Raw genomic sequence first — 15,140 nt, 5'->3', positions numbered from 1 at the left:
ATTATAAACTGAAAGCTATTTATTTTCCCTTTATTCGAAAAGTGAAAGATTTCAAGAAGTTAGGATAACGCAAAGTAAATATTGAAACGCGAAATAAAATACAGAAATTATTTTTTTATGCTTAGCTATATGCTTTCTTAAACTAGTAGAGATACAGAAAATCATGAAATGTTTCTTAGAGTCCATTTTTATTTAAAATTGAAATCCATACATGAATCCTATTAAAGTTTCCGAGTTTTATACTACAATATTGTGACGAATTTGGTTGCAGAAATATCAAATCGTAGCAACACGGAAAACTGACAGGAATAAGGAAAACTAATGCCAGAGATATTCTTTCGGAAAGGGAAGTTTGGGGTCAGTTGGTTGGCAGTTTCTGTTCGTAGATTGGAGTTCGAACTATAGTTTCAGAAATTTTGTACGAGATAACAGCGTGAATGGACAATAAAGTAGGTGGAGTTATTAACAAATAATCTGAAGCGGTTATTTTTGGCATTTGTAGAATTATTGACAATCCAGTGAGAATTAAAAAATTCAAATTCGTAACAATATAAAGACCCTAACTGGATTATTTGAATACAGTAATAAACTTCACTTAACAATATTATAACTATCTTTACATTAAACGTAAATAACTTCATAGTCCATGCAAACTATTTTGTTTGTAAAAATTATTATGTGTGGAACTACTATTAAATTATTTTTAATTTATTTTAATAGCACCAATTGTAGCAATGCATTCGATTTTATTTCTATTCAACAATCCAATTATAATAATTTTCGCATACTATATATTGCTAAGGTTAAAGTGAATGAAGGATATGAAGGACAGTGAGTATAGAAAATAGGTTTAAAACCGGTGTGATAATTTTACTAAATTATCTCATGTCACCATTCACTATTCCAAGAATAAATTATATTAATTATTTTAAAAATACTTAAAAATAGAATTAAGTTTATAGTCAAGATAAAAAGTAAAAGAAATTATTACTTTTAGAAAATACCAAATAAATATCACATCACTTTTAATTATATTGAAGTAAGTATTTGCACTAGATTAATAATTAATATTATAATTCTTTCACGAAAATCTAAAATCATTTTACTGAAATTATAAAACAAACAGTTAATAATAGAACTATTTCAATAAAGTTGTAAAATCATACTTGAAAGTCAACAACTTATCTGACCCACATTAGCTTTTCATATTTATTACTAACAGAAATTCCATTCAAAATATCTTTAATACCATCATCTACTCGTATGCCACCTTAACGATTTAGACTGACGGGATACTGCAAAATAGAACACTTACCCTGTTTTTGCAAATTCAATAACCGAGTTAAGCATCCTTTTGCCAAGTTCGCGTTCGACTTGTCGATACTGCAACGAATTATTCAAAGGCTGCCCGAAGAAATACTCAATCTCATCACCATGCAACACTCCCATCCACTCACCCCACAAAGAAGTGCTTGTACGCTGAAAAAAGATGAAAATAAAAAAATCATTAACGCTTGGTAAGTATGGTAGCTATGAAAGAGACGAGGGACGATGCTTCAGTCATCCTCTCGTAAAATGATAAACTGTATTTATTCACTTTTTCCATTAAATAACGAAAATTGGCACAAGTAGCTGAGCTTCGCAAAATAATATAAACTGAAGGGGATAAACGTCAGAAATTTTTGCAGGAACACTATCAGTGATGTGCAGCACAATAAAAGGATGAAACTTTAAAGTGAACTTTTTAATTTCATATTTGGCTTTCGTTTAATTGGCAGTTTAGTTTTTATGAAAAGTGGCACCAGAAAACGTAGTCTAGTAGCTCCGTTCCGCCACCGCGAAAAGAAATTTAATTACTTTTTTAAATTTCTGCAAGTGTGTGCCAGATACTTTATAAGGTGAAGTTTTTAAGTGGATTGAAATACGCTGAACTACTTTGTTGAACTTTATTCTATAGAACATAATTTTATTGATTTACGGGTTTACTTGAAGCAACAAATGTATTTGAATAACATCTTGAAGTTATGTTGTGAAGACATCGTACTGTAAATACTGTAAATAGTACAATATCGCGACAATAACTGAGGTTGGCAAACCTCAGATTAATTTGAAAATAGATTGAATTGATTTAGATAAATAGATAAATAACAGGGTCATATGATCGTATATGAAAGGATCATATGTCATGCTACAAATGACCCTCAGAGAATACAAGTACAGAGCATTCCAACTGAAGCTTAGAATATTCCGTATTAAGGATTTCCTAATATTATACGGAGAAAAAATGTCCCGCACCAGGTTTATCTTATTTAAATTTATTATAATTAAAAAAATTATCAAATAACGTTATATAGTCTTTTTACTACTAAAACTACTTATTTGGTTCTAATATTATATTATAAATATATAAATATTTCATAAATTTGCTAATAGTTTAAAAATTCTGATATTGTGTAAAGGTATATACATTCCTTCTTTTTTGTGGAAGGAATCATTTGGAAGGCTACTAACTTTATATGAAAATACCTATATACAGTCATTGTTAATGTGATTAGATAAAAACTTCATTTGCAAGACCTACTAATGCTAAGTTTTTGATCAATATATGATAACTTTATATGTGTTAATAGGATTCAAATGCTCCTTTAATAAGTCAAAAAATAATCAAATTTTTCGTTTTTGATGTTTTGCTAATTTCATTAAAAGTTCGAATCTGTGATCATTGTTGGTTATTATGATTATTTTTAGGTATCATTTATTAGTCATATGTAACTTCCCGGTTAACATGACTTTAACATAATAAGTCCAGATCTTGGATATTCATTAAAAAGGATCGCGTGATTACTGTAATGCTTGATATAGTTTTTTCTCTAGTTTTTAGTCTTTGGTGTGTAGAAACCCACGCAGAGAAACTGTTCATTTTAATAATCACTGCAGAAGTTGTTGAAACTTACAGGGAACGGACGGTATTAAGCATTTAAACATTGTGAATGTCCGGCTCTGACCTCTAGAAGAAGTAGAATTTTAGGGAAGTACTTTTTTAACAGCTTGTCAGACTGTTCATCGGTAAAGATGCAAGAACTATTAAGTTATCTAGATTGGACGCAATGGGTGTAGTTGGTTCTCTTACATCTTAAGGTTTCTTGAAAGGAATATGGTAGATAAGCGGTGAAAAATAATTAACTGAGGACAGCTGAAAACTGTCTATTAAACTGCAACTACAATCAATCAACCAACCATTCCTCCCTTTAAGATGAGATATGAAACTGATAAGGTACCGGCTCTTAAAGGATAGATTCCTTCAGATTGATTCCTTCCCTTACTGTTCGTATAATTTATTTTTAGTGAAAGTGTTTTTAAAAACACATTTTTTTTTCATTAATTAATTTAATAAAAAAAATTTTAAATTTAAATTTTTATTTTTAGTTTTAAATTTGAAAATTTTACGAATAAATTTCAAATTTAAATGTTTAAAGACTGAATAATTCGCGCTAATAGTTGTTTCCTTTGATATTTTTGCTTGATGTTCCTATCCTTCGTTGTCAGTCACAATGACAATTAAACTCTTCTCTTCAAGTAAAAGTAAATGTCATCAATTCATCCTTCATTTACGAAGACAAGAGCGGTATGCTTCGTGTTGACAAAACGGTAGTCAAAGTTACACAGAGTACGTATCCTATTGAAATTATCTTCTGTATATAACATACTAAAGACTTCACAAAGTAAGCGTTCAAACTGAACAAATATTGTAGAACTTTGCCAGCATCACTTAAACGCGTCTGCACTCGTAAGTGTTTTGAAAGGGAATTATTAACGGACGATTTGTGTCAAATGGGGTAACACATAAATGCAGTGGTTCATACATTAAATATGCACAATGCCACAGCACCGAGTGTGCGATATCAAGTGATGTCACACTCCGCAGTAAAAGACAAGTTGTTGCACCAATTTAACTTTCCGATAAGCAGTGATGCCATCTATCGTTGAAGGCCGACGTTGATTGTCTGTAGTGTGAGCGCCATGTTCCAATAAATTAAAATTGTAAGGGTAATGCGGTTGTGCTTTTTAAATATATTAACTTTCTCGTTGTGTTATATATAATGAATATGTAACTTAACTTTACTATGACACTTATATACAAATGCCGGATAGATATGTAAAATATGAATTATTACTAATAATATTATTATTAATATTATTAATCAAGCAAAACCCATAAAAAATAAAGATTAATAAATCAAATTTAAAAAAGGGTAAACTTTTTTAATGTTATTCTGGTGGCAAATCAAACCTAACTCCTCTTCGCTTTTCGATTATAAAATGGCCAGAGGGTCTTTGTAATAGAAATATGTATGCAATCGTTTGACCTACACAAGTATGGCATTTGTAGGGGAAACAGAAGACACAACGCTTCTGTTGTGCTTCATCAACTGGAATAAATGTTAACAAATCAATTAGAATTAATTAAAGAGCAAAAAGTGTATTTGCATGTCTCACAAAAATTAAAAAATTTTAATATCTTAGAAAACAGTTATTGAAATTGTTTTTTTTTTCTTTCAATTTTCCATTGCGTTAGGCCTATATCTGAGTTCATCAAATTACAGCTAGATCCACATACAAAAATTTTTCTTTTTTGAACTGATAGTTCTTGAAAGTTCATTAAAGAAGTTGCTATAACATTTTTTATATATTGGATAACAAAAAACTACTGACTCAAAGATGAAAACAGTTTCTTATTTTTAAAAAGTTTGTTTGAGATCCCATTTAAAGCACTGGAATCGCTTTCTATCCATTGCGGTACTCGATTTATAGAAATTTCCTTCTAATTTTCACAGAATCTGTATGTGTCGATATCCTTTGATGATAGTTAACAAGAGCTTATTCAATTAAGAAACAAGTAATTAATCTCTGTCCAGATCAAGAAACATGTCATTTTACCTGTTGACATGGATCAATTTTTCTGAATACAGATATAACATAGACTGACAAGTGGATATTCCCTAAAAAAATTTGAGAACCTTAACCGAAGTTAATGTACCCGCTTTCACAAGTTTATACTAAATTAGGTCTTTTCCTTTATTTCATGTTTCCTAATATTGAATCAGCCTAAGTGGATATCCCGTAAATAGATTTGCAACCTGTTTTGTTATCATTAAATTCATATCGACCTGGTATTCGGACAAGTGTTACTTTATGTATACTTTCGCCAATTCAGATATGAGATTTTTGATGTTTATAAACAATTTAAATTTAGTGCTCTAGGTTTGAGAAGATTAAATAATTTCCTGATTATCTAAATATACTATAATTATATTATCGATTATATAATAAGAAATAGTATTCTGTATCATAGAACGGTTTCTTGTTTGCTGTTCCGATATTGATGGCAAACTTAAGAAACTTTTAAAAAATATTTGAATCGACTACTTTTAATTTGCGTCTACAGATCAATTAAATGGATTTATATATGCTGGAGCCCATCTGTAGAGAGAGAGAGAGAGAGAGAGAAATGCTGCATTAGTCACAAGAATAAGAGAATGGAAGATTTAATACAGATCAATTAAATGGATTTATATATGCTGGAGCCCATCTGTAGAGCGAGAGAGAGAAATGCTGTATTAGTCACAAGAATAAGAGAATGGAAGATTTAATACTAAGTATAGAAATTTTAAATAACGATATTTCCGCTCTGTATTAGAAAAACACTGTTTAATTTTGATTAAATGTGTTATGTTTTTGATACACACTTTAAAGTTGTCCGACATATATTTAAGCAACTTGAAATGCAGATAGATTGAAAGTGCATAGATACATACTAACGATTGCTGTGTAATAATACCCAGCAATAATCTTTTTGTTCTTCGATTCACAAGTTCGGCATAATATGTAAGGAACAGACGTATTAGGGAGTTTGATACTGAAATTTTAAGACCCATCTTTTTAATTTATTATGTATAAAAAATTTAGTGAAATGAAATATTTATTGAAAATTGTTTTTGAGTTCCTAGAAGATGGAAGCCACTAAAACTAAAATATGCAACAATAATCAATACTAAATTAAACTCATTCCCCACTTTCAGTGCCAAACACAATGTCACAATTGTTCCATATACTGGCCTTGACCATAATTGTAGTTGAACGCACCTTTCCTTACCTACATATTGAGTAATAATATTGCTTCCCACATTAGCTGTGTTGAACACGTGCTACCAATAAAACGCACAAGCTGCACACCACGAAGTTCTTCCCAGGCCCCGAATACGCATAGAACACTAATTAAGCTACAACATTTAAGGTCGTATTTAGTTACATTCATTTGATTGTTAGATACTTTTCCTTATTCTCATTTCGAATGCCCAATCCATTTACTTTTCGATGTTATGTCATTTACTCTTCAGTTCCACTTCTGTTAACGCATACTTAAATTTTAGTCAAACAAAGATAAACTTGACAATAAATAAAGTTTGTTGTTAAAATATATGTTTACTTGTATATTGTATAAATTAATATATAAATATATGTGTATACGTGTATATAAACTCCATTTAGTGATTAGTAAAATATACAGTAAGTAATTAAATAAAATCAATGATATCAGCAGTTTAGAAGTTCATGTTGATTGAAATGCGCTATGGAGTTCCTTGTCATCAAAAGAAATTTCATGAAGTATTAAATTATATTAAATTATGAAATATTAACTTAAAAAGCATTATTAGCATTATTTTGAATAATTATTTCTCTGTTTACCTTGAAATAAATAGAGCTTATGATAAAATCATATTAGAAGTTAATAAAAAAAATTTAATAATAATACCTCTCCATTAAAAAACTATAGTTTCTCTTAAGAAACATGGTTTCTTTCGTCATAATTGACGATTTAAAAAATTCAATAATAATTATAGTTACTTTTTATATTATTTTAACTTTACTTTAACTTCACATAAAGATGTAGCAAAAGAAAAGGATATAGTATACCAGTTGTACTTATTAGTACCCAACATAATATAACAAATTTGTCTCTAATACAATATAATTCCATATATATGTTATTAATATCCATACAAATTTCAATAAAGCCGGTTGGTCCCATAGTTTTCGTATGTATTCACAACCAAAATAAATATACTAAATCGTGTTTTTATAAACATATAGATACAGATGAATAAATAAAAATATAATTGAAAAATACACAGGGCAAAGTAATTTTCGTAATAATTTTAATCTATAAAATAAATTCCAACAAACAATTATTTTTTTTACTTATTGTCTTTTGAGATTACAAAGATAGAATACTTTGTTTGAATTCGAGCACCGAATCCATGTATAGTAATGTAGTCTAAGCCCACCAAGCTATTTTCTTTTCCTATTAAAAAACTTATATCTACAATGTATCAGTAATTTAAGTATCTGCTAAACATCACGTTTTAAATAAACCGAAATTTTATACATGTTAGAAAAATACTCGAATTTGTATTTATCGAAATATCCGTCTTACTGAAATCCAAAAGAAAAGTGTCCTTACAAGATTTTAAATAAGTTTTTTTTTTTTCTTATAATTTTTTATCTTTAATTTTGTTTTATGTTGCTAATTTAGTCAATATATATATGTGATTTTCTTATAAACCAATTCATGAATACAGAATAAACAGAACATTGCACATTACGAGTATGGTACTAGAGTTTCCAAAGGTCGATCCCAAAGTCTTACTTTAATCACAGCCTGAGATATTTTAAAACACTTTTTTAGCTGCAATTTCTTTAAAGATTGGAAAATTTGGGTTATCGAAACTCTTAATTTTTCCAATAATGATCTTTTTTTGTTAATTTTCAAAGAAGTTAAAGAAAATATTTCTCTTTAGCTTCCACTTTCTTAATGATTTGGTGCCACTTCCTCAAAGATTAGAAAATTTGGAATATTGAAATTTTTCGTTTTTTAAAGGCGTTTTCGATTGGTAGATCTGGATTCAATCTTAACTTACTTTCGATCTATCAAATTTTGTTACTATTTTTAGAAAAATGTAACATTCTTGTACTGTGTAAGTACTGCAGGGATCTCCAAGATTTTGAGCTAAGAATGTGGGGACTTTTTAGTCCTTAGGAATGAATAACATAATGAGTTGGGCAAGCAAATGGTTTTCGTATCTTAAGTACATTTTTTTCTTCAAGTTCTAGGAACGAACCAAAAACAGCATTCTTAAATATGTTAGTATGCATTTATATTTATGATAAATACCTACATATATCGAATCAAATCACACTTTATTTGCCAAGTCATATAATTTCAGGATAATCTTGTTACTCTGGAAAAATATCTAGAGTGTTATAAATTAATCTCGAGTGTTATACATTTCACTCTGGATTTACCAAACGAAAATGAAAATTTTACTACTCGTAAAATGAATCTCGATTGAAAAAGTGACTCCAGATTAATGTTCACTTTTGGTTACTTATAAAAAAGTAAAGAAAATAATTTTGTTTTTGTTACTAATTCTTTAATGTTCGAACAATTCGAGATATTTAAGTTAAAGAAGCAGATCCTTATTTTCAGTGATATTAAGTACTCTTTAATTACTACTTCACTTATTATTCTGTGTTATTTATTAGTTTTACCCGTAAATGTTAGTCGAAAATACTGAAAGTACTTAAATATCAAAGCCTTACTGCTCGTATATTTGTATATTTTCTTTGAAAGAACTTTGGCTATTTTCGTCTTCATATATATTAGCCTGATGAAAGTTAAATTATTATAAATCTGTCTTCAACTATTTCGGAATAGTAATTTTCCACTTAACTCAACATATTAATTTACAAATGATTATTATTTAAATTAAATTATTTGCAACAGAATTTAGTGCGACATTTTATGTAAGTGAATTTAACTCTGCAATTTCTGACAACTGCAGTTTCTTATTCCATTCGTTTCGTTTCTGAATCGTTTTAAAAATAGTTTTGCAACATGACCTGGAAAATTGTCTTTTTCCGCAATAAAAAATTTAATAAAATAGCTTGGTTGGTTGTTTTTCCTTTTGTTTTCCACCCTTTTATTAGTACTACAATTGCAAAAGTAGAGAAGCAATTTAATATGTCAAACTTTCTGGTAGCCTCGATTTTTTTTTCTGTTGCAGTCCTAGTTTCTCGTTGTGAGGCAAATTAGCCTCAGGACTTGGAAAGCTTGATTTCGCAGAACAAGTGAAATGCACCAAAAACGTATCTGTGTATCTCTGTGTGTGCATGCAGTTTTATTTAAGCAACATTTGTGTAAACTGCACTGATGCAAGTGTTTGCTTTTCTGTTGTTCAGTAGTGGCTTCTCGGTACCGCCGTAGTGGGTCTGACTTCAAGTTGAAAATGTGTGCTATCTTGTACTTATGTGTGTGATGTGATATACAGTTTTATAAATAATTACACTGGGTAAATAAAATTTTTACTGTAACCAGATTTGACGTTTCTCTCAAGATATATTTTTGCAAATAACAAAAACAAATATTTCATGCGGAATTTTGAACTTTTTTATCTTCGAGGACTTACTTCATTTTTTATGAATTTCATTATGGTCGGTCGAAGTAAGCAAAATGCTTAAAGTTCAAAGTTGAATGCAGTGAAATATAAAACGAAGATTTCCATTTTGCTGAGTCGTAAAAGTAGTAAGACTTATTTGCACTCATTTTATCCTTTGCAAGAAGGAAAAAAACAATCACAATAGCAACTTAGCTGGATATTTGAAATATTTAAAAAGAAACCATTTTAATATTTTCTGAAATGGAAAGGCACTTAAAACGAGTGAGTGTTCTTTATATTTGTAGCACTGTTATTTCTTTCTTCTTAACTAATGCTTTCATTTAAAAATATGATCGAGTATGGTAAAAGTAATTATACGAATCTAATATAAACAATTCACTATATATTTAATAATTCTGTCCTGGTATTACGTTAACTTACATGTGTAAAATAGTAGTAGTGCACTGCAGCGCCTCGTTCAGCTAACGATTGAGCGTACTCATTGGTGGGGCAGGTGAAGAAATGGTCACCAACAGCGCGTCCAATTTGCTGTTGATTTTGGTATCCTGGATTACCTTCCCAACTCGTGTACTGAAAACATATATCAAAATATTAATATGCTAAATGTGTGATTTACGAATACCTATGAGTTAGTAATGTATAGAAAGCATTAATATAGTATAGATGCAAATGCTTATAATTGACATTAGTTCTGAATTTTTTTTTTGTTATAAACTAGCAGTTCGAAAAGTTTATAGTATGCTTAAAAGTACATGTGCCCTTTACTATTAAATTATAAAATACAAGACAATATATTTTCGATTTCTAATTTTTATTTTTAAATTTACTTTAATACTGTATATTTCTGTTTTGAACTTAACTACCGAAATAAATTGCATTTTTACTTCAAAATTTTAACAGACAGGCAATTTCATAGATTTTTAGTGCTGCAAATTAGCACTTTTATAATATTTTTTTTCCGTTTTAATACTGTTACATAGCACTTTTGTGAATGCAGTTAGAACTTAGGCTGTTGTATCTACGTACGATCCTGACTGCATTTGTGATTGAAATGGATGAGTTGTTTCCGTAATCTTAATTTGATTAAATAAAAATATAAGTATACTTCAATGGATACAATAAATTGAAACAATAAAATATTAACAAAGAATTTCATTTTATGATCATGAGATTTTTAATGTCTGACGCTATTTTAATTAACGTTGTTAAAGACCTTTTACTTCTCTATTCTTTACGTACTAAAGCACATTAAGTAACGATAACTAATTATTGTCCTTGCAAACCTTTAATGCATTGTTAATACTATTATTCAGGTAATTAATTAGCGAAAGGTGAGTTTAATGAAATACAAAACATATCAATTATAAAATATTTGCAGTCATTAAACTTTTATTTTAAAATATTTCTGCTTTGGAATAGTTAGAAACGTTATTTCCATATTTCAATAACATTAACATTTCCTGTTCGTAGATATAGTCATCAACACATTAATGCCATGAAAATTGCTCGAAAACAAAAGTATTTTAAAATTAAAATTAATAAGTAACTATTACTTTAATACTCATAAGTATTTGAAGGACACAACATATACAATATAATTTATTAATTTTGTTTTATTATTATTATAACATCAGAACCAACCTGAAAGATAATAGCTTCCCGTTCTGCTCGAGTCGCTTTACTGAAAATATTGTTCATTATTTCCAGATATTTATCGCGCGGCAAAGCGGTCGCTTCATCTTTGTCAAAATAGTCAATAAAATCGTATAGTAAAAAGTAAGTTCCTGAAATCATAAATAGATAAAACACAATATTCATTAATTTTATTTAAAATTTCATTAATAGAATGTTTTTCAAAAATCACGTTTTATAACCAGATTGATAACGTACTTTCTGTTTACATGTCATTCGAAGTGCACCCAGCTTGATTGGTTACAATTGGAAATACTACATGATATTCATTAAATAAACATAAATTTTGCAATCAATGTTCTAATTGTTAAACTATAAATATTAAAAAAAATAGTTAGCAGTTTTGTAATAGTAATAAAAAACGATAATGGTGGCAATAAAATATAAATGCTTTATGATACAAGGCAATCCCTTATACATGTATGCAAAACAGGTTTCGCAAATAGAAATAAATTAATTACATTTTAAACACTATAGGCAATAAGAGCGGTCACGGTGAGGGCGGTACGGCGAAGGCAGGGACGATAGAAATGAAGGTAGATCAGAGTCCAAATTATGTTTTCAATATTAGCTCCAATTTTACTAAAACCATAAATTTTATTTAATTATTAATGCGTAAGCGGTAAGCTACTAAGTAGTGAGATACATTAGATCATATAGGGCACTGCACAATAACTAACGGTGCCATTGCGAACGGTTGCTTAAATTTCTCAAAGGTCAACCGGCAGAATGACTATCAGAGTGTTATTTATGCGGGTCTCGATAGTAGATAAGGTTCATCATAGTAATCTGCCCAGAGCGCTCAGGATGGTCATTAAAACCAGCACTAACTGTAAGTACTTAAGTATATCATTTACTACTCATAAATTTCATTGTTAATAATTTATCACAGTTATTACAACTATTCAAACGATACGATAATGTAATCAAATAGATTTTCATACTAGCTAACTTAGAAGTACATATATAATTTCAAACTTATTTTACGAGTAATATACTGATTGTAATTATTCTTTAAATCAGCCGTGTTTTGCGATTATTTTATGATATATATTACTAATACCGAAAATAATAAAAAATAATTTATTTTAAAATGTATAATCTTTTATTTATGCATAAATACGTATATTTATGTTATATATATATAAATGTGTAAGGAAATTAACAATGACTTTTAGCACATTGTTTAGCATCTAATCACTAGCCTAATATGGAGACAGAAGCCATCTCATGAAATATTTTGGCTAACATTCCATTGTTATCTGCAGGGAAACAGAAATATAGAAAAACTTCTAGTCACTGCCTACCTTATAGGGAGAGGCGATTAGTACAAAGCTCCTTAAGAAGTTAAAAGAGTTAACAAAACTGACGATGATAAGTCGTATCTCAATGTGGTAAAAGATTCTTTGAAATATTATTATTATTTCACATTTTAACAGTAAAATTTACTGTTAAAAATAATTTATATATAAACAGAATCAGATCTTAATTTCAAGCTAAGCACCCAATAGTGCGGGAATCTGTGTCCTTAGTAAATCTTTTGTTGTAACAATTTAATATAATCGAATTGGAGATATTTAGCCCTTCCAGTCGAGTTGAAAATATTTCTTATTCAAAATTTCTTAACATCAAATAGAGACAGGAGTTCTCCGCTGAATATTCTCTCTTATACTAGATTAAAATCGGAGAGTCACAGGAAATGTGATATTGATATTAAACAAAAGAGGGACGATAACCTGCGTAGGCTACTTTACATAAATCAGTAGATAAGATGTAACCCAGTTAGCTGAGCCCAAATCAGCTGATGTCCAATTTTAATTAAATTATTTAAATAATTAGTATACTTTATATTTAAATAATTTTCTAGCTTAATAAATATTAATTTTTTTGCTATGTATAATATTATTTTATATTTCAATAAAGAGGATTTCTATTAAAATTTAAAATATGTAAAACTGTTTACTTTGCTAAGAAATACCAGACAATTGAATAAAATATTGTTTAACTAATTTTTTGGCTTTCATTCAATAAGAATAGCTTTATTATAATAATCCGTGTATTATAGAAAACGATTTTTATTTATTGTGGATGATTAATTTTCAACAAAATAGAGTCCTTCTAAAGTCGTTCTTCATATATTATTTTCGTCAAACTAATAATTATTGGTTTTTTTTATTTTTATATTCTTATATTTTTTATGAATACGAACCACAAAACAACTGTAAAATAAAATCAAAGTTAAAATAAACAAACTGCAAAATTTCAACAAATAAAGTAACTTGAGTCCTTTGTAGTGTTTTCTTTTCTTATACAACAAATTCGCTTTCTGTCCTTTTCCTGTTCGTCTTGCAAATGTCCTTGGCATGTCTTTAATAACCTGAAGCAACTTTACTATGGTTTTATTAAAATTATTTTTGCAGTTCTTACTTTTGCTTATACTTTTTATTTATTTATTATTCTATTAGCCTTTGTTTACTTTTACACTTTCGTAAGCTGGACTCAAAAATTACAAAGCATATAACTGGAAGGATAAAAGTAACTGCAACTATGAGTTTTTGAATTAATAAAATTTTTTGTTGAAATATTGTATGAATAAATATATAATTTTTTCATCTTATTTCATCATACAGAACTAAATTAAATGACACACAGAAATGGTTTTACGTAGTAATAGTAAATATAGTACCTAGTAACTTACTAAAATAATTAAATACAAATCTTAGGTGAGAAATTAGTATATTAATTCAAGAAGGAAATTTATAAAAATATTTTTAAATACAAGTTTATAAATTGTAAAATATAAATTTAAAATTTTTAAAGGCGTACTACAAAACGGTAGGAGAATGAGACAATAAGGAAAATAGATATAAATTCCGGATTGTAAACGTCTATAGCGGATAATATTGAGATTCATTTGAAGTAAACAATGGTTTACCAAGAATTGTGATACTTTGATGATGTTGATATTGAATCAAACAAACCAAAAGTCATAATCTAATAAAAATAAATATATATGGTTTTATTGCAATATTGTCTATTGAGTGCAATATAGACAATAGAATTAAGAGAATGCCGCAGATATAGTTTTATTAAGATTAGTTTATATTAGGTCGTGATTCTGATGATGACTCTCAAGGAGACTCGAAATATAGAATATATTAAAAAATATTAAACAAATGTTGAATTATTTAATTAAAAATTACCTATAACCGGAAAAAAAAATATAAAAATCACTATTAAAAAATCAGATTCGATAAATAAATTCAAAATACAATAAAGCTTATATGCTCATACAATAAATATACATATAAAAAGTCATACATATGAGTTATTGCAATAAGTTTCTTACACTCTCTATTATTTCATACAAAAGATTTAATATTATAGTAAATGTTCTAGAACTATAAAGTCGGTGAAATCAATTGTTAATTAAAATAAATATTTGTTTATTCCATAAATATTAAATAAACCAATAAATAGTTGCCTTGGCATTTAAAAATTCAAAAAAAAATTCCGTATATGCCATACCATATATTTCCTGTGATTATTTTAAAATAATAAATCAAAGGAAATGATAACTTTCCCAGGGTTCTGCTATAAATCGAAAAATCAATACGCAACTAAATGTCACATGGCATTTATTTAATTATTTCGTTACCAGTGTTGCCATTATTTTATCATTCGATATTTAACCTCATACGCCGCTGGTAGTCTCACCGGCACATCGTTGAAATTGCAAACTGTGTTGGCCACAGGCTCCGTGGCCAAAAATTATTGCACCTGCTTTCTGTATTCTTTACTGAGTATTGTTGCTCAGATACCCAGAAGAGCTTTTAGCTCTGTTGGCATTTTGACATTTGACTTAGATTATTTGATTCCATTTTATTTTTTACTTTTTTAACAGAATAAAATTTAAAGCGCACATCAAAT

General features: G+C 28.4%; 1 protein-coding gene across 3 annotated transcripts in view; it reads right to left on the bottom strand.

Annotated features, from left to right (window-relative positions):
* LOC119685960 (acetylcholinesterase) overlaps window positions 1-15,140 on the bottom strand; it is an 86,982-nt gene that overhangs the window by 32,271 nt on the left and 39,571 nt on the right. For all 3 annotated transcript variants that reach the window (XM_038100381.1, XM_038100379.1, XM_038100380.1), the window contains exons 6-8: window positions 11,160-11,302; window positions 9,939-10,088; window positions 1,316-1,479 (exon numbers count right to left, since the gene is read on the bottom strand). In XM_038100381.1, coding sequence (XP_037956309.1) covers window positions 1,316-1,479; window positions 9,939-10,088; window positions 11,160-11,302 — 457 coding nt within the window. The remainder of the gene's footprint in view (window positions 1-1,315; window positions 1,480-9,938; window positions 10,089-11,159; window positions 11,303-15,140) is intronic.

The sequence above is a fragment of the Teleopsis dalmanni genome, chromosome 2 (assembly GCF_002237135.1).
Source record: "Teleopsis dalmanni isolate 2A chromosome 2, ASM223713v2, whole genome shotgun sequence".
NCBI classification, from domain to species: domain Eukaryota; kingdom Metazoa; phylum Arthropoda; class Insecta; order Diptera; family Diopsidae; genus Teleopsis; species Teleopsis dalmanni.
The sequence above is the reverse complement of the archived record's forward strand: the minus strand, read 5'-3'. Positions and strand labels throughout refer to the sequence as shown.